Source organism: Piliocolobus tephrosceles, chromosome 15 (genome assembly GCF_002776525.5).
Source record: "Piliocolobus tephrosceles isolate RC106 chromosome 15, ASM277652v3, whole genome shotgun sequence".
Taxonomy (NCBI): domain Eukaryota; kingdom Metazoa; phylum Chordata; class Mammalia; order Primates; family Cercopithecidae; genus Piliocolobus; species Piliocolobus tephrosceles.
The window spans coordinates 93698158-93718459 of record NC_045448.1 but is presented as its reverse complement, the minus strand read 5'-3'; the positions used below and the strand labels follow the sequence as shown (position 1 = coordinate 93718459).

General features: G+C 37.6%; 1 protein-coding gene across 5 annotated transcripts in view; it reads right to left on the bottom strand.

Annotated features, from left to right (window-relative positions):
- ANAPC1 (anaphase promoting complex subunit 1) overlaps positions 1-20302 on the bottom strand; it is a 124838-nt gene that overhangs the window by 50517 nt on the left and 54019 nt on the right. For 4 of the 5 annotated variants that reach the window (XM_026449777.1, XM_026449779.1, XM_026449778.1 and 1 more), the window contains 9 exons: positions 20142-20233; positions 18253-18401; positions 13687-13765; positions 13034-13070; positions 12869-12939; positions 10339-10517; positions 6473-6699; positions 4060-4178; positions 606-877 (listed from right to left, as the gene is read on the bottom strand). In XM_026449777.1, coding sequence (XP_026305562.1) covers positions 606-877; positions 4060-4178; positions 6473-6699; positions 10339-10517; positions 12869-12939; positions 13034-13070; positions 13687-13765; positions 18253-18401; positions 20142-20233 — 1225 coding nt within the window. The remainder of the gene's footprint in view (positions 1-605; positions 878-4059; positions 4179-6472; positions 6700-10338; positions 10518-12868; positions 12940-13033; positions 13071-13686; positions 13766-18252; positions 18402-20141; positions 20234-20302) is intronic. The other variant, XM_026449780.2, reaches the window with a different exon arrangement.

Here is a 20302-nt window from a genome sequence, read left to right as displayed (position 1 = left end):
TCAGAGCGGGGATTGATAGTGATAGGAGGCAGGTAAGTTCTCAGGTGAAACTCAACCTTTAAGCCAAGGACAGTCAAAAGCCAGAAAATCAAGTTACAAGTTCCAGATAAATCCATGGACTAGAGAGCTCTCATTCCTGTTTGGCACACTCTCTCCTGATTGGTCCTTATCCTTCACCTACTTTACATATACCTGTCCTTCCCCAGTTGGTCCTCTACACTATCGTGCCTATTTCTAAATGGTGCTTTCTCAAGCATACCTATAGACCAATCAGCATGCACGCTCATTTCACGCCCGTAAGAACCCCTAGATTCAGCCTTGTGACCGGCAACCCACCGTTGGGTCCCCTCTCGCTGTTGAGAGCTTTTCTGTCACTCATTAAATTCTACTCCGCCTTACTCAAAACAAACAAAAAAAAAAGCAACGGGAGATCATTAATTAAAGGGCTTTGACCAAGGAAGTGACATGCTCTGATTTACGCTTTAGAAAGATTATTCCATGTACTGTGAGACAAATGGACTTAGAAGTACAAGAATAAAGAAAGAAGAGCAAACAGAGCAATTAGGAGCTACTACTAGCCAGGCACTGGGAGCACAGGCTCTCACCTTGGTCAAGTAGTCATGGATATTGAGAGTCGCCAGCTTGGTAAGGTGTCCATTCAGCCCCAGAGCCATGAGAAAGCCAGCATACTCATTGGCTAACTCAGCATGCTTGGGCTTATTGTAAACAATCCAAGCTGAGTCGATCTGGGAGGCAGGAGCTATCTTCAGGCCAGCAGCCACGCCATTATGAAAGCTGGCCCAGCTTGTCATGTTGGGAGGTACATCGATGTTTCCACTATTAAGGTCGACTGTTGTGTTCCGAGGAGGGGCACGCCCTATCCAGCCAAACAAAATTTAACATTGAGAGAACAGAAATTCACAAAACCAAGACTAGATCTTTGAGACCAAGATTACTCACATTTTCTACATTCAAAACCATCAATGCCTGGAATGTTAGGTCCCTATGACCACTTACAACTTTTGTACATGTGAGTCAAACTTAATGCAAACTGGAAAAACCTTCACTGTCTAAACAGTTCATGGTCCTTTTTGTTAAAATGTATGAGGCTATATAATGAGATAACTGATACCAATTTAACATTATACAGAGATGATTGGGATAATCACTGCTTTGAAATCTTTCTTTCAAACGGCAGAGAGCTTAGAAACCAAAATGAAGACTAACATCACTGCTAAACTACACAAGTTATAAATCCCAACATCTGATGACATTGGTGTTAATTTCGAATGTTCTATCCTATATTTTTCCATGGACATTAAGGAAAAATGACATCTTAAGAAGAGACAAAAGCCAGGCCTGCTGGTGCACGCCTGTAGTCCCAGCTACTTGGGAGGCTGAGGCACGAGAATCACTTGAACCTTGGAGGTGGAGGTTGCAGTGAGCCAAGAGCATGCCACTGCACTCCCACCTGGGCAGCAGACAGAGACTGCATCTCAAAAAAAAAAAACAAAAACAAGAACCTAAATAAATCTGCTACAGCTCTTACCTATATATGCCCCCTGTCTTTTTTTCCTCTCTCTCTCTATATATACATACAGATACAGACATCTAATTATATGCTATTGTTTAAAATGTTTAGAGAGAGCTTTGTAAAAAGCATCCTTTTATAGACTTGAGTCACCCAGTGAACTTCAAAAGGGCATTCACTAGATTTACTTTTAGGGTCCATTTATGTAAAAGCAATGTAAATTATATGTTCACAATGCTATATGTTCTCTATGAATTTTTTCTTGATTCTTTTCTTTTGGATCTACATTATATACAGCAAATATTGAATCTTTTTATATATATTTTGAATATTGTCTTAAGTCACGGATAAAATAATTAACATAAATATTTTAACTACTGCGTAAAGTTATCCAGTTCACTGGAGCTTTGAAAATAGCATTTTAAAAGAGTTCTAAGATGTTATGTAAAATAAATTTTAAGTAGATGTAGAGTGTCTTATTTGTAGCATGTATACATATACACACAAAGCACAAAGTAAGACTTATTTGTCTTTACTAAATGTTTTTTGTACCTAAAAGCTAACTCAACTGCTAGTGTTAGACATCACCACAATGAGTGATAAGTTCGTAAGTTACACTTGCACTTTCTCAAAAAAGGCAGACATATCAATATGGAAAAACTGAATAACCTTTCTAAAACTTTCATTCATCATATGCATAAGACATAACACTCACACACGAGAGAAAATAAAATGCAAAAGGTGAGGTAAATTTCCTTCAGTGAGAATAACAACATACAAAAGTACAACAGGTCACATCAGTGTGGGTTAAGCAACTATTTAAGAAAATATTTTTTCCTAAATTAACAGGATAACCTTTCTTTTTGGCCTACCAGAATGACTAAAAGAATAAAACATTGGATTAATGTCATAAGCACATTTTAAATCATGCAAATTCAATTAAATGTATTCAGAAAAAAAGATGCATGTATATATTTTTTAAAACCCACCCAAGTATCACTTGAGTACTAAATCACCCAGATTGAATACATTTTAACATCAGCCAATTTTGCATGAGATTTTCTTTTTAACCCACATTTATTATATGAAATCTTTCATATAAACAGTTGGAAAGACTACTAAAATGAACATCTATATACCATGCCTTCCATCAAGAATCAATAACTGTTAAGATTTTGCCACAGGTGCTTTACCTCTGAGACAATTTAAATATTAAAAGCAACTCTGCTCACTATGTCCCTTAATGAAATTAGGGCTCAGAATGAGCACGATATGGAGATGGGAATGTGTTCTTCACTTAGTCAATCTCATTTCCCGCATGCTGCTCAAAGCACAAGCTTTTCACAAATCTGAGTGGAACTCTGGATTTTTTAAAGTATGCAATTTAAAATACTGTACGATTATGTTCGCATATATTATATACTATTATATATTACATTATACTTTATATACTATAATATATTATACACTACTACATACATTATACATACATTTTGTACAGGTTTCACACAACCGTATATACTATAATAGAGTTTCAATGATAATTTCAACTATGCAATTGTCACCTTCAGAACACATTCAAATCAGCATTAGGTGGATACGCACTATAAAACTCACTGTAATCAAGACTATAACTACAGTTATATATGGCAGAAATAAAAACTCATGCCAACCAGAAAAGCAACTTGACATGTTCCTTAAAACCATTCATCTCGGTGTCCTAAGAGTTCTACTTCTAAGCATTGCATCTAAGTACATAGGACAAATACGCCCCAACAATGTTTATAATATCAAAAAACTGTAATTTCCAACAATACCAGGCTGCTTCTATAAACTATGGTATATCCACTGAATGAAATACTCAGAAGCAAATAAAAATGAATGTATCAATTAAAAACACATGTTTACAATACATACACATAATTATAAACACATATATTTATTTGCTAAATATAAGAGGATGTTCACTGTAAATTTTAAGAAAAATAACTAAAATAGATTTAAATTTTCTGATAATTAAACAGATATAAAATTATAAATATGTGGAAATAAACTTGGGAAACATATATATTAAAATGTTAAAAGGAGTGACGCAGAAGAGTGGGAATACTGTAAGAAACCATTTTTTTCTCTTTTTGCTTAGTACATTCCTTGATTTATACAATGATCATCTGTTCAAACTATAAGACATTTTAAGACTAAATATTTTTATATATTATACTTAAGATTATTCAAAATTTAATACTCATCATTATCAATATCTTTCTGAACTTCTCCAAGTGACTTTTTGTATCTTGAAATCACCTCATTAAAAAGCAAAAATGAGTAATGAGCTATAATCTGCTTCTCTCAAGGTTTAGTTTGATGTGGTATTTGAGCTTTGATAACCACGATAGCAGCTATTAGCAATATTTAAAATCACTGGGGATAGAGGCAGCATTTCTTTCATCTTAACTAATTTAAAGAACTACACTTAACGCATGTACTTAATCATTTTCCTTTCTCATTGAGTCCAGAATTTAACATACCAGTCAGATTTAATTTAGGAATAGGCAATGGCTCTGTGGGAACAGGATGGTACGAAAACAAGGTAAACATTCCTCGTCCTACAGGAAGAGCCATAGTTCGCTGACACAATTGGAGCAATCTGTAATTAAAGTAAAAACCAACATGTGAAAATTTTTAAAGCAAAGCACAATTGAAATATCATCTGTAAATATTTCAAAAGGTATTCTATGTAAGATGAAGTTGTCTCAAAGTAAATTCATACAAAGATGTGAGTGAACTACCCAAACATGATTATTTTCATTTTAATATTCTTGTTCCTATTACACTCTTAGGGAGAGACATATTTCCTTTGTTTTGTTTCATATTTACACTGAATGAAAACCACCTGGCCTATAAACCAAGCCAACTGTCTCTAGGCATTCAAAAAAAAAGTAAATTAAAATTCCACTCTGATGGATGCTAACCTTCTCAAAGGAAAATATAGTACTTTTGGGGTTTTTATCACTGTGTTAATTTCAGTCTAGCTGTCCTCAGTACATGTGGAATCCTCCTCCCATCCCTTTTGCCAATACAGCCTCAGAAGTGCCATTTCTGTGGCCTGTACACAAGAAAAGAAACAAGGTCCCTATATTAGAGGTGAATAGATTTCATGGTGTCTCCACAGGAAATACAGATTGGTTTCACTTACATGATGACTAGATTTATAGGACTAATACCATTATATATCAGGTATGTTCAAGGTTAAAATGGTTTCTGTGGGCTCTACCGTGAAATTAATATACCACTCTTCAACTTGTTCCTATGTTAAAATAGTTTAACATTCCATATAGCCACTTAAAAAAAACTAACAGAAATTTTGGAAGTAGGGCATTTATAACTAAGAAATGCTTATACAAGTTATGTCTGAAGACACAGAAACATCCCTTCAGAGGCTGACAAGTGACGAACATTTTCTCTGCAGACAAAGCTATTCATAAGCATACTCCCTCCTTAACCGGAGACACATAACCGCTTTTCTAGCTAACTGGAAAGAAAAATTTTTCTGTCTTAAAGATTCTCTGGGAACACAACCGCCACATTAATTTGGGATCAGGAAAATTCAAAGCCAAGAGGCTACTGCAGCCCATAGAATTTTTTTAGAAGAAATGGTATACATAATTCACTTCAACTTTGCAGAAGTAACACAATTATAATAAGAACAATATTATATCCCCTGAATATAAGATGCCACTGATAAGATGTATAATTATTTCATGAGATACTAAGAAAAAGCACTGCCAACTAAACTATGACATGTATTCACTGAAATACACATCTGATTTCAGAGATATTAAAAAGTGAAAAAATTTGCATCTTAGAATCAATGCACTCTACTACTAATAATGGCTGACTGCACTGAGCTTTACTATGTACTGGGCAGTATTCTAAGTGCTATGTAAAAATAATTCACTTGATACATAGCACCATCCCATGAGGAATGCCTATTTTTACAGATGAGGCAACGGAGGCAACAAGAGGTAAAGTAATTTAACCAAAGTCACCTAGCACAGCATGGCCACGCCTGGCTCTAGAGGTCATGCTCATAAATCCTAGCTCTAAACTCAACTTCTGTCACTCCATCTCATTCACAGGCGACTAATAACTGGAGACATGTGGGGAAGAAACAGTTGACAGGGAAATCACAACTAATTCAGATCTTCAGCAGCCTGTGGCTGAATGTGGGTGACCCTTCCCCTCAAAGCAGTACCATAAAAAAAATAAGGAGAACTAGAAAACAGTGGTAGATGAATGACAGATGATAGACACAAGCAGATAAAAGAACAGGAGAGAATTTTAAAACAGAACTGTCCCAAGAGAATAGCTCTGGAATGTCACAGGCATGTGATATCATTTACCACTGAGTCTTAAAATGTATCAAGGGATGTATCCTGTGCAGGGGAGTGGCAGAAGAAAGGCTTATCTAGTTTGCCTTATCTATTTATTTGGAGTATTAACTATCATATCCAAAAAAAAAATACTGATGTAAGTTTAAACTACACTAAAAACCCCACTAACTTCAAAATCTATTCCTGATCAAGATACAGAAAAACAAGTACAGTGTTTTCTTTGTTTGTAAATTCTTAAGGGAACTACCAGGCAAAATAGTTTTACATTCACCTTTTCTAAAGAGTAAACTGGTATATGTATTTCAAGAGGAGGAAGATCTGAAACACAACCATTATGTCGTCAAAAGCCAAAGATATTTTGCTAACACTCGTGGTTTGTTGAAGTTGGATGAAAGCTTAAAACACAGGGCACATTTTAACTTGAAAGTATCTTTTAAATCTCTTTAGGGTTTTAAATGCTAAAAATTTGAAGGAAAGACAAATATAAACAAGACCCAAATGTAACAATAAAACATGACAAGAGATAGTGCCCAGGGTTTTCTTTCACCTGTTTTCCTTTTCCTCAATGAACTCGTGGTCGCTGAGCTCTGGGTACTGCACCACGTTGACGCGGACAGGATGCGCACTCTGAAGGAGCCTTCGCACATCCTGTACCCTTAAATCTTCACTCCAAATTAATGACATGACCTCGTGATTCATGTCATTCATGCCGTCATCTTCCTCCTCAGTTTCTGTTCCTGAAGGAACATCTGATGAGAGCACCTGAGTAACAGACTTTATTGTAATAATAATTTAAAAAGCAGTCAACATGCACTTACTGAACATGAAAATACATAGGCTGATGTGCCATGACTACACTAAGCACAGAGAAAATACGTTTTCCAAAGCAGGGATGGGTTGGGACCACAATGTATACCAGGACTCTAATCTACAAATCTTTTTAAAAAGTACTATATTGCTGGCTCATGCCTGTAATCCCAGCACTTTGGGAGGCCGAGGCGGGTGGATCACCTGAGGTCAGGAGTTCCAGAGCAGCCTGGCCAACACAGTGAAACCCGGTCTCTACTGAAAATACAAAAAGTAGCTTGCCAGATGCAGTGGCGCGCGCCTGTAGTCCTAGCTACTGGGGAAGCTTAGGTTGAAGAATCACTTGAACACGGGAGGCAGAGGTTGCAGTGATCACGCCACTGTACTCCGGCCTGGGTGACAGAGTGAGCCTCTATCTCAAACAAACAAACAAAAATCAAAACAAACAAACAAAAGTACTGTATTCCCTACTTGGAAATATTTGTCACGTGAAATGAGGGGGAAAACTTAAATTTAGGACAACAGTCAAGAGGCTGGACACAAGCAGAGACATATTCTGAATACACTGTTAAAAAAAACTACATCCTGATCATTTTAAAAAATAAACAAATTATTGCAAGTAGAGTATGAATACTAGTCACTGCTAATAATGCCAATTTAAATATTGTCTGTTCATTAATAGAAGGAGAAGGAAAAAAGCCTGAAAGGATATACACAACGGGTTGGGGGAAGTCACACAATAAAATACTTTCTTACTTTACACTTTAAATAGATAGGATCATGGTTGGATTTCATTATTTTTTTTTCTTTTTCTTTTTTTTTTTTTTTTTGAGACAGGGTCTTACTCTGTCACTCAGGCCGGAAATGCAGTGGTGGGATCATGGTTCCCTGCAACCTCCACCTCTTGGGCTCAAGAGATCTTTCCACCTTAGCCTCCCAACTACCTGGAACTATGTATGTGTACCACCCACCCAGATTAATTTTTTTTGTTTTTTGTAGAGACAGAGTCTTGCCCTGTTGACCAGGCTGGTCTTGAACTCCTGACCTCAAGGAGATCCACCCATCTCAGCCTCCCAAATAGCTAGGACTATAGGCACATACCACCACACCTGGCTAAATTTTTTTTACAAATTGTGTAAGTAGAGATGAGGTCTCACTATGTTGCCTAGGCTGGTCTCAAATTCCTGGGCTCTCGCAGTCCTCCACCTTGGCCACCCCAAAGTGCTGAGATCACAGGCACAAGCCACCACACCCAGCCAGTTTTCACTATTTTTTTAAAATGTGTTTCCAATAAAAATTTCTTAGAAGGAAAAGTACTGAACTGCAGCAAAACAAGTAAGAGGGTAAATTCCTTGACTGTCATCATGTTCTCAAAGCCCAGCATGTGCTTTAATATGGCGCTTCCCAGTCCAAATAATTAAACCTAACTGCAACATAGATGTGAACTGCATGGAATCATATCATATTCCCTCAAAAACAGTATTATACTCTTTTAACAAAAGATTAACTCCAAGTTGAAATGTTAAAGTTTTGTAACATTTAATGTGAAAACAACAAGGTTAGCCTGAAAAAATTAAAAAAGTAGATATGACCAAATAATTACTTTTAGTTCCTAAAAATTCAGTTTGGTTTCTATAAAATATCTCATTTAAAAAAACCTATATTCTAATGGGTGAGTTAGCTATAAAATATAGTCTCAAATAGTGACAAAATAAATTCAGATGGGATTAGTTATAAAATGTAGCCTCAAATAACTGAACAAACTGTATTTAGACAGAATTACTTAAAATGACATTCAAATACAGATTAATGTTTTCATGCTAATGGTGCTGAACTGCTATCTCTCACAGGAAAGCCATATTATAAGCAAAAAGATTTGTTTTCTGTTTAAAACAGGATATAAATACTAATTCAACAGAGCTGTGATTGAGATGCAGATTAAGAGAGAGATGTGCTGGGATGACCCTGCTGGAGAATCAGATGCCCATGGAAACTGACTCCAGCATGGGTACTCATTAGGCAACTGTAAGGTTAGGAATAAGTTTTGATATAGGCTCTGAAGAAGCAGTAATAAGACCTAATGTGACTCATAGTTACAATGTACTGATTATTATGTATTGATTCAAAAGCTACTAAGAAGTAAGGCCAAATTCCCACACTGTCTTCTCACGGACATGAACATAAAAGAGTCAGTAGGAGTGGAATTATTATTCCTGAATCCTCCTTGATGAGATTCTACTGTTTATTTTTTAAAGTTACCTAGAATTCTAGAATAAGTTTTAAAAGTTTCATTTTCGGCCGGGCGCAGTGGCTCAAGCCTGTAATCCCAGAACTTTGGGAGGCCGAGACGGGCGGATCCAGGAGATCGAGACCATCCTGGCTAACATGGTGAAACCCCGTCTCTACTAAAAAAATACAAAAAACTAACCGGGCGAGGTAGCGGGCGCCTGTAGTCCCAGCTACTTGGGAGGCTGGAGACTTGAGGCAGGAGAATGGCATGAACCCGGGAGGCGGAGCTTGCAGTGAGCTGAGATCCGGCCACTGCACTCCAGCCTGGGCGACAGAGCAAGACTCCGTCCCAAAAAAAAAAAAAAAAAAAAAAGTTTCATTTTCAACTTTTAAGAGAGGATGATTTAAAAAGATAATTGGAGAGTAATGAAATAATTTTACTTTCTACTTCCAGGATTCCTAGAACGCATTTAAAAAAAAAAAAAACAAACTTGAAGATTGATGAAAGACAGTATTTTAGGAGGGATAGCTTAAGACATCTTTTAAACAACTCTAGTGAAAAAAACACATGTTTTCCCTGGGGCTACAGTTTTATGTGATTAAACAAGTATGTTTACACCATTTAAAAGGTTAAATTCAAAAAATTCAACACATCAAAAAATATGCAGTAGAAAATATTTATATATAATTACTCATCCAAATTCAGGATATATGTGCTCTCCCTTTTCCTATGTAATAATTACAAAGTGGTTAGTTACTAATGTGGTACAAGTAGGGAAATAGCCACGGTAGTTTCCACGACTACACTCAGGACTTGTCCTGACTCAAGGCAAAGAAAGATCCAGGCACAAGATAGAACATTCACAAAATCTCCTGCTCCTATGCTCAACTTACAATTAATAAGACGCACACAATTACAAACCCCACCTGGCATATAATATAAAAGACAAGCTGATACATATACTTAGAAAAGGCCTGGCCGGGCGCGGTGGCTCAAGCCTGTAATCCCAGCACTTTGGGAGGCCGAGACGGGTGGATCACGAGGTCAGGAGATCGAGACCATCCTGGTTAACACGGTGAAACCCCATCTCTACTAAAAAATACAAAAAAAAAACTAGCCGGGTGAGGTGGCGGGCGCCTGTAGTCCCAGCTACTCGGGAGGCTGAGGCAGGAGAATGGCATAAACCCGGGAGGCAGAGCTTGCAGTGAGCTGAGATCCGGCCACTGCACTCCAGCCTGGGTGACAGAGCGAGACAACGTCTCAAAAAAAAAAAAAAGAAAAAGAAAAAGCCTTAAAGGAAAATGAAGAACATTTCTACTTTATGATTTTATTTAAGGCTAAAATTGGAACTCTGAACTTTCTATGTTGATACTCACAGACTTCCCTTTGGGTAAGTTTCCTTCGCAGGCCTGCTTGGAAAGATCCTGACGTCCAATCAAGAGACAGACAGCTTCTGGCCAGTCTGAGGCAGGCTGCTCACGACAGTGATAAATTGCATCTCTGATGGGAAGAGCAATTCCAAAGGGAAGAGTTTCCAAATCTCTTAAAGTGAATCCTTTATAAAGGAAAGGAGAAAAATTTTAATTTAGATTTGCCACTGTCCCAATTATCCTAACTGAAGTTGGCAACAATATCTATCCTGACAAATAAATTCATTTTACTCATCTTATTACAAGACTAATGTCTTGACATCAGGGATTACTATAAGCAGCCTCTTGGAAAGAACTTGTAAAAACCTGAAGAAAAAAAGACAATCTAATAGAAAAATATAAAGGACAAAAAGACATTTCCTAGAAAGGGAAACATAAATGGGCAAAATGCATATGAAAAGATGCTCTACCTAATTAGTGATCAGGAAAATGCAAATTAAAGCCACTGAGAAATATAAATGTCAAAGCCAATCAATACCAAGTGTTGGCAACTATGTAGAGGAACAATAATTCTTTTTTCTCTTTTTTTTTTTTTTTGAGACACAGTCTCGCTCTGTCACCCAGGCTGGAAGTGCAGTGGCGCAATCTTGGGCTCACTGCAAGCTCTGCCTCCCGGGTTCACGCCATTCTCCTGCCTCAGCCTCCTGAGTAGCTGGGACTACAGGTGCCTGCCACCACGCCTGGCTAATTTTTTGTATTTTTTTAGTAGAGACGGGGTTTCACCATGTTAGCCAGGATGGTCTCAAGCTCCTGACCTCGTGATCCACCTGCCTCGGCCTCCCAAAGTACTGGGATTACAGGTGTGAGCCACCGTACCAGGCCCAAACAACAATAATTCTTATAAATGGTCAATGGTAGTGTAAACTGGTACAACCACCTTGGAAAACAGTTGGTGTGTATAGGTTAGGTCCACCCATTTGATCTATCAACAGCCATATAGAAATTTATACCAATGTACACTAAGACATAGATATAAAAATATTCATTAGCAATACTGTTTTGTTACAGAAAAAAAAAGAGATGGAGAAAGGGGCGAGTCCCATTGTCTATCATCAATAGAATGGGTAATTAAATTGTGATATGTTCAAAGTAATCTATATATCAGAGAAAATGAACGACCCACTGCTACTGCTACATGAGTCGACATAGATGACACTTTAAAAAATAAAGGTGAGTGAAGAAAAAGGAACATATATTTCCATCTATGTATGTTCAAAACTACATAAAATCTAGCAATTTATAAAGATGTAAAACTATAAAGAAAAACAAGAGTAAGTTAACACAAAATGTAGGCAGGGCAGTGGTTCTCTATAATATCGGGGTATGTGACAGGAGGGGACCATCCAAGAACAGATATGTAAGGACCTTCTACTATGTGGGTAATGTCCTATTTCTAGAGGTGGCTGACCAGTACATCAATACTCACTTTTGTACCATTCTTTAAAACAAACACATATGTTTGACATATTATTTTTTAAGTACACCATATTTCATATTTAAAATTTTTTTATCCTCAGGTTAATTAAATCATGTTTTTCTTATAATGATTTTCTAAATTTTATAATAGTATGCATTATTTATAAGTTAAAGTCGATTAACTATTGAGGCAAAAAATGTTCCTTATATGAGAATAACACTTATTAAATATTATGCAATATACAAATGGATAGAACTCATCCAGTATTTTTCAGCATAGGTATCCTGTATGTATAGTATGCAACACTTATTGTCATTTTTAAGGTGAAATGACAAAAAAAAAAACCTGTCAGAAACATCATTTAGAACATACTTTAGATAAGACTTCAAAAACATCTTTTAATATTCATTAAATCTTTACTTTTTAACATACATTCCATACAGCATCTTCATTTTTAAAATCGTGTCTTTGTGGCAGTAATTTTTAATTGTGTTTTTCAGTTCTTTGTAAAAAAAAATTTCTTTGATATTTTACTTAATTTAAAACCGAGGAGCATAGGTTTGGGGAATAGGGAATATAGAACTCTTTTCCTCCCTCTTCCTCTTCCCAGTTCAGTGTTCATCTTGGTGCCTGAAATCCTTTCAAAAGTGCATTTATCCTTCAAAAGTATACCCTGAAATGTATATATTATTGCTTTTAGACTTTGCCAAAACCACCCATTTCTGATATCTGAGTATCACAATGATTTCAGGTGTGTATGTAGGGTGATTAGAGTTCTCCATTCTCAGAGACCAGCTTACATAGCCACAGCCTCAAATGGTCCAATGTAATGGCAAAATAAAGATACCTTATGCACCAAGATAAAAAGATGGTATCCCAAATATTATTATATGGAACTTCTGAGATTGTCCAGAAAAAAAGAATATGGCTTGAAGAACCGTAATCTCAATCTTGTGAGGCCTTTTCACAAAGCCAGAGCGCCTCTCTCCTCACGCCTTCCAGTTCTAGCTAGTCTGGAGGAAGGAGAGCCTAGTTAGGAAGTAACAAACAAGCTCTTACCTACATTAGTCATCCAGACAACCAATCTTTCAGCTAGACTAGAAACGGACGTAGAATGCCTGAAACTAAACCTATAACAGAATAAAACATAAAATTATTAAGCAGAACAGTAAATAATATTGTTTTAAGTGTTTGACATAAAAGCACAGTCTAAATAAAAGTCACCTGTTTTCCTCTTGTTCTACTTGCAACTTCTGGGGGGCTAAAAGGCAACAAAATGAAACTTAAATTTTGATAAGTCATCCTGGTAAAGAAAACATGTAACATTCAGAAGACATTTGTAAATGAGAATCCATTACCAAACAACATCTAAAAAAATAATAAAATAAGCAATACTGTGGCAGGTTGAAAACTACAGTCAAGGCTTTCAGAATACTCAGGGGACTGGTTAGGACACACTATGTGTACCCAAAACCGTCCATGCTCAAGTCCTGCAATTGGCCGTGCAGAACCTGCATATGGGTTTCACATCAGAGAATACTGCATTTTCTATCTGCATTTGGCTGAAAAGAATTTCATTGTAAGTAGACCCACACAGTTCAAACTCATGTTGTTCAAGAGACAATGGTGTAATAATTTCCTTGAGGCTAAAATAGGCCTTTTTACCCACACTGAAAAATACAAGATTTGTTAGATTTTTAAGTAATCCTGATATCTGAAAATCAGTTGTGGACAACAGACCACAACAGACCAGAACAGTAATAAAAAGGTAAGACATGGCTGCTAAAGCAAACAAGAAAAATTAAATTCTTTTTTCAATTCTCATATTGACATTTACAAAAATTTGTTTCCAAAGGCCTAACATTACACCAACTTACCTGTAGTTATTCTGGTTAAATACTGTGAGGATTCATCAGAAACCGAGCTCTCATCACCAAGTATGTACAGTGCAATACTCTGCAAAAGAAGAAAATTAACATTATTTTTCTCTTTTCAGTGACAGCATCTCACTTTGTCACCCAGGCTGGAGTGCAGTGACACAATCAGAGCTCACTGCAGCCTCAAACTCCTTGACTCAAGCAATCCTCCTGCCTTAGCCTCCAGAGTAGCTAGGACAACAGGCATGCACCACTATGCCCAGCTAATTCTTTTATTTATTATTTTTATTTTTTGTAAAGACGGAGTCTCACTGTGTTGCCCAGGCTGGGCTCAAACTCATGACCTCGAGCAATCCTTCTGCCTCAGCCTCCCATATATACATATATAAGTGACTCAATAGAAAAGAGCCACCATAAGCTAGAAGGTTACTACAAATATCTCATTAGCTAAACATCACATAAAAAACAATTTATCACTTGAGGTCAGGAGTTCAAGACCAGCCTGGGCAACATGGCAAAACCCCATCTCTACTAAAAATACAAAAATTAGCCAGGTGTGATGGTATGCACCTGTGGTACCAGCTACTCAGGAGGCTGAGGTGGAAGGATTGCTTGAGCCCAGGGAGGCTGAGGCTGCAGTGAGCCATGATTGCGTCACTGCACTCCAGCCTAGGTGACAGAGTAAGATCTTGTCTAGGAAAAAAAAAAAAAAGGTCCAATAAAACATATAGTGATGAAAACAAAAACCTATCAACAACGGCTTCTGTTGATATTTTCAGAATATTTTTATAAATAAAAATAAATTCAGCCGGGCACGGTGGCTCACGCCTGTAATCCCAGCACTTTGGGAGGCTGAGGCGGGCGCATCACGAGGTAAGGAGATCGAGCCCATCCAGGCTAACACGGTGAAACCCCATCTCTACTAAAAATACAAAAAATTAGCCGGGCGCCTGTAATCCCAGCTACTCGGGAGGCTGAGGCAGGAGAACGGCATGAACCTGGGGGGCGGGGCTTGCAGTGAGCGGAGATTGTGCCACTGCATTCCAGCCTGGGCAACAGTGCAAGAAAATTCGAAAAAAAAAAAAAGAACAGAAGTTAAAAAAATAAAAATTAAAAAGTTCATATTTTTATAAATAAAAAGTTATTTTCATAAATAAAAATAAATTCATATTTTTATAAATAGATCTCTGAGCTGACAAGTTATAAAGGAATACCAAGAGGATAAAACTAAGATGAAAGGCCAGAGAGATAAACTAAGTACTCATGCCAGTTTTACAGAAAAGACATTCAGAGAAAAACCTACCGAATGGGAGAAAATATTTGCAAATCATGTATCTGATACATTAATATCTAGAGCATAAAAATGCCTAAACTCAAAAATAAAAATCCAATTTTCAAATACACAAAAGATTTGCATAGATATTTCTTCAAAGAAGATACATAAATGGCCAATAAACACATGAAAATATGTTCAACATCACTAATCATTAAGGATGCAAATCAAAACAAGATATCTTCATAAATACTAGGTATCTTCATAAATACTTCATAAATACTAGGATGGCTATAATTTTTAAAAAACGAATAGAAAATAATAATATGTGTTGGCAAGACTGTGGAGAAATTGGAACCCTTCCTCTTGCATTGCTGGTAAGGATGTAAAATGGTATAGCCACTACGAAAATGAGTTTAGCAGTTCCTCAAAAAGTTAAACATCAAACTACCTACCATATGACCCAGCAATTCCACCACCAGGTATATATTAAAAAGAATTGAAAGCAGAGACTTGAACAGATATTTGCACACCCATGGTTCACAACAGCACTATTCATAATAGCCAAAAAGTGGAAACAACCCAGTGTCCATCATCAGATAAAATGATACATTGTGGTATATCCACACAATGGAGTAGTATATAGAATACTGCCTTTAAAACAATGTAATTTTGATAGATGCTACAATATGGATGAACATTGAAAACATGCTAACTGAAACAAGCCAGACGCAGAGAGACAAACACTGTACTTACAAGAGACAAATTCATAAGAAACAGAAAAGAATTACTGGGGCCTGGAAGGAAGGGGAATGGGGAGTCACTGTCTAATAGGTACAGAATTTATGTTGGGGATGATGAAAAAGTCTTGGGTATGGACAGTGGTGATGGCTACATAACAATGTGAATGTATTCAATGCCACTGGATTGTACACTCAAAAATAATTTCAGGCCAGGCACAGTGGCTCACGCCTGTAACCCCTGCCCTTTGGGAGGCCAAGGTGGGCAGATCACCTGAGGTCAGGAGTTCAAGACCAGCCTGGCCAACATGGTGAACCCCCATCTCTACTAAAAATACAAAAACTAGCCAGACTTGGTGACTCACGCCTGTAATCCCAGCTACTCGGGAGGCTGAGGCAGGAGAATCGCTTGAACCTGAGCGGCGGAGGTTGCAGTGAGCCGAGATTGTGCCACTACACTCCAGTGTGGGCAACAGAGTGACTCCATCTCAAAAAATAGTAATAACAATTTCAACAACAAATATTATGTTATATATATTTTGCTATCATTAAAAAAAAATCTGTGTTTTTTAAACAGAACCACCATTCTGTATGTCTGTTTTGGAGCCATCGGGAGACTCTGAAGTGCTTCTCACCATGAAGCAGAGCAAAACGTAAAGAAAAAGAAGGGCAGGGGGCAAAGACATTTACAGTCTGCCAACATTTGAGAGAAGGGACAAAAGCATGTGGTTCTCCTGCAAGCCTGGGAAGATTCCACCTAGAAAGGCCCACAAGGGGCCTATGAGCAGGCTGCTCCAGGATGGGGGGACTGAGGAACAGGCATGCCAAGAAACTTTCCTTATCTGCTGTTACAGCCCTTTGGTTCTATATGAAGGTTTGATCTTGGACATGTATTAACCAGTAACAACAAACTAATTTCTAAAAATAAATAAATAATGAGATTTACAGCTCAAAGTAAACAAAAAATAATTAAAATAAATAAAGATGTGTTTCTTGGAAAAAAATTTCAGGATTTTTTTTGTAGCTATAGACAAGCTGATTATAAAAGCAGTATGGGTCAGACGCAGTGGCTCACACCTGTAATCCCAGCACTTTGGGAGGCTGAGCCAGGCGGATCACTTGAGGTTGAAAGTTCGAGACCAGCCTGGCCAATATGGTGAAACCCTGTCTCTACTAAAAACACAAAAAATTAGCCGGGCGTGGTGGCGGGATTCTGTAATCCCAGCTATTTGGGAGGCTGAGGCAGGAGAATCACTGGAACCCGGAAGGTGGAGGTTGCAGTGAGCTGAGATCACGCCACTGCACTCTAGCCTAGGCGACAGAGCGAGACTCTGTCTCAAAAATAAAAATAAAAATAAAATCAGTATGAAAAGGCAAGAAGAGTAATGAAGGGAGGATTAACGCTAATCAATTTTAAGACTTACTACAAAGCTACAGTAATTACAGCATAGACAGCCACAAAGATCAATGAACCAGAATAGAAAGTCCAGAAATAGACACACAAGAATGTGGCCAAATTGACTTCTGACAAAAGTGCAAATGCAATAGAGAAAGGATAGTATTTTCAAAAAATAGTGCTGAAAGAACTGGATATCCAAATGAAATAATAAAAACCTTGACTTAAAACCTGACATGTTATAAAAAATTAACAAAATGGATTAAAGATCTAAATGTAAAACATAAAGAAACCCAGGAGAAAATATTCAAAACCTGAAGTTAAACAAAGTATTATTAGACATGACACTAAAAGCAACATCCATTAAAGAAAAATAAAGATAAACTAGCTTCATCAAAATTAAACACTTTTGCTCTTTGACGTATTAAGAGAATAAGGAGACAAGACAAGGTAGAAACTAAAAGAAAATACCTGCAAACCACGTATCTGACAAGACGTCATACCTAGAACCCTCAAAACATCATTAGCCATTAGGAAAAATGCAAATTAAAGCCACAATGAGGTATAACTACACATCTCTCAGAAAGAAAAAAACAAAAAATAGTGACAATACCAAACACCAACAAGAATGCAGGTAAATGACCTCTTAAATATTGCTGGTAAAAATGTAAAATGGAAGAGCCACTCTGGAAAACAACTGGCAGTTTCTTTAAAAACAAAACATAAACTTAACTATATGACCCATCAATCCTACTCCTAGGTACCTGTCCTAAAGAAAGCAAAACTTATGTTCACATAAAACCCTTAACATGAATACTGACAGCATCTACATTTACAATTACTAAAAACTGAAATCAACCCAATTATCTTGAATGGAAAACCAACATGGCACATTCATGCAATAAACTACTAATTGGTCATAGAATGCAATGAACTGTTGATACAGGAAACAACTTGCATGAATCTCAAAATCGTGAGAGAAATTTCTGAGGGTGATGCAAATGTTCTATATCCTAATTGCAATAATCACATGAATCTATACACATACCGAAATTCACAGAACTATACACAGGAAGAAAAACTTAATATTAGGTGTACTTTTTAAAACTAAATTTTAAAAGAAAAAGAAGATAGGTAGTAACACTCCTCATACATACCAAGACTACGAGTTTGCTTCTTTCACAGATTCCAGGGAGGTAAGGATAAGGTGGCATTCCTTCACCCTTCAGACAAGAACTCACCCACTGATAAATACTTGGTGGTTCAGAAGTAAAAAATGATGGATGATGCATAAATCCTGTTTGACCTTTAAAATTAGATAAATATTCAAAAAGACACAAAAATACATTAAGACAACATTATTTTATTTTAAACAGAAGATGATCAACAGTTACCTGTCATTCTGAAACAACTAGAATAATATTTTTCCAGCTGGGTGCAGTGGCTCACGCCTGTAATCCCAGTACCTTGGGAGGCCAAGGCAGGTGGATCACGACGTCAGGAGTTAGAGAACAGCCTGGCCAAAATGGTGAAACCCCATCTCTACTAAAAATACAAAAAAAAATTAGCTGGGCCCGGTGGTGCACACCTGTAGTCCCAGCTACTTGGGAGGCTAAGGCAGAAGAATCGCTTGAACCCGGGAGGTGGAGGTTGCAGTGAGCCGTGATCATGCCTGGGAGACAGAGAGAGACTCTGTCTCAAAAAAAAAAGGAATAATATTTTTCCATATTCTCCAAACTGCTTCATGTTTTCTGCCACAGTAAATAAGTGACTATGTTATTAAACATAGAATTTAAATGACTTATATTTTATCTCATCCTGGATGGAAATTTAGCAAACTCTTGTTCCCAAGGCATATAAAGAATACAACTAAAGGCTGGGCGCAGTGGCTAACACCTGTAATCTCAGCCTACAGGTGGATCACTTGAGGTCAGAAGTTCAAGGCCAGCCTGGCCAACATGGTGAAACCCCATCACTACTAAAAATACAAAAATTAGCCAGGCGTGGTGGCGTACACCTGTAATCCCAGGTACTTGGGAGGCTGAGGCAGGAGACTTGCTTGAGCCTGGAAGGCAGAGGATGCAGTGAGCCAAGATCGTACCACTTGTATTTCCATCTGGGCGACAGAGTGCGACTCTGTCTCCAAGAAAAAAAAAAAGGAATCTAACCAAAATTTTTGTCCTAACCCTAAAGGTGAAAAAAAAAACAAAAGAATCATCCAGGATTCAACTCTGTTCCAACAACTGGGACCCAACGTTCAGTGCCTTTAGCTCAGGGTCTAGGATAGTACAGTGGTGATGGAAATGTTCTGTCTCTGTATCTGCACTGTCCAATATGGTAGCACTAGCCCCATGTGGCTACTGAGTTCTCAAAATGCAGCTAGTGCACTGAGGAAATACATGCTTTATTTAATTTAAGTAACATATGGTTAGTGGTATTAACTGGACAGTACAAGTCTAAGTTAAAAGCATCCTTGGTGGCCAGACACGGTGGCTCACACCTGTAATCCCAGCACTTTGGGAGGCCGAGGCAGGCAGATCACGAGGTCAGAAGATTGAGACCACCCTGGCTAACACGGTGAAACCCCATCTCTACTAAAAATGCAAAAAAATGAGCCAGGGGTGGTGGCAGGCGCCTGTAGTTCAAGCTACCCAGGAGGCTGAGGCAGGAGAATGGCGTGAACCCGGGAGGCAGAGCTTGCAGTGAGCCAAGATCACACCACTGCACTCCAGCCTGGGCGCCAGAGCGAGACTCCGTCTCAAAAAAAAAAAAGAAAAAGAAAGCATCCTTGGCACTGGAAGCTCTTTCTAAGCTTTTGCAAGTCAGAACCTTAGGGATGGGTAAAATCTTCCCCATACACTGAGGATATTATGGCTTACTATGTGTCAGAAAACAAGCACTACAAACTAAAATCTGCCTGGTGGAAAGACATTGCCCCTGACTTAGAAGCTAATGGTAAGAAATACACCCTCTGCTATTCATTGAGAAATATACAAGGAAATGTCACTGCACTGTATAGAAAATCTTTAAAAGCACAACTACTTACCTGGATCAATTGTGCACACTTGTCCAGTAGTTCTGACAAGTGTTGGGTAATCTCTATAGTAATGATCTACATAAGGTCCCAATTTTAAGTCCCTAAAACAGTAAGAGCATGTAAAAAAGAAGGTATTACAGCACTTTCTCCCAACAGAGTTGGAAGGATTC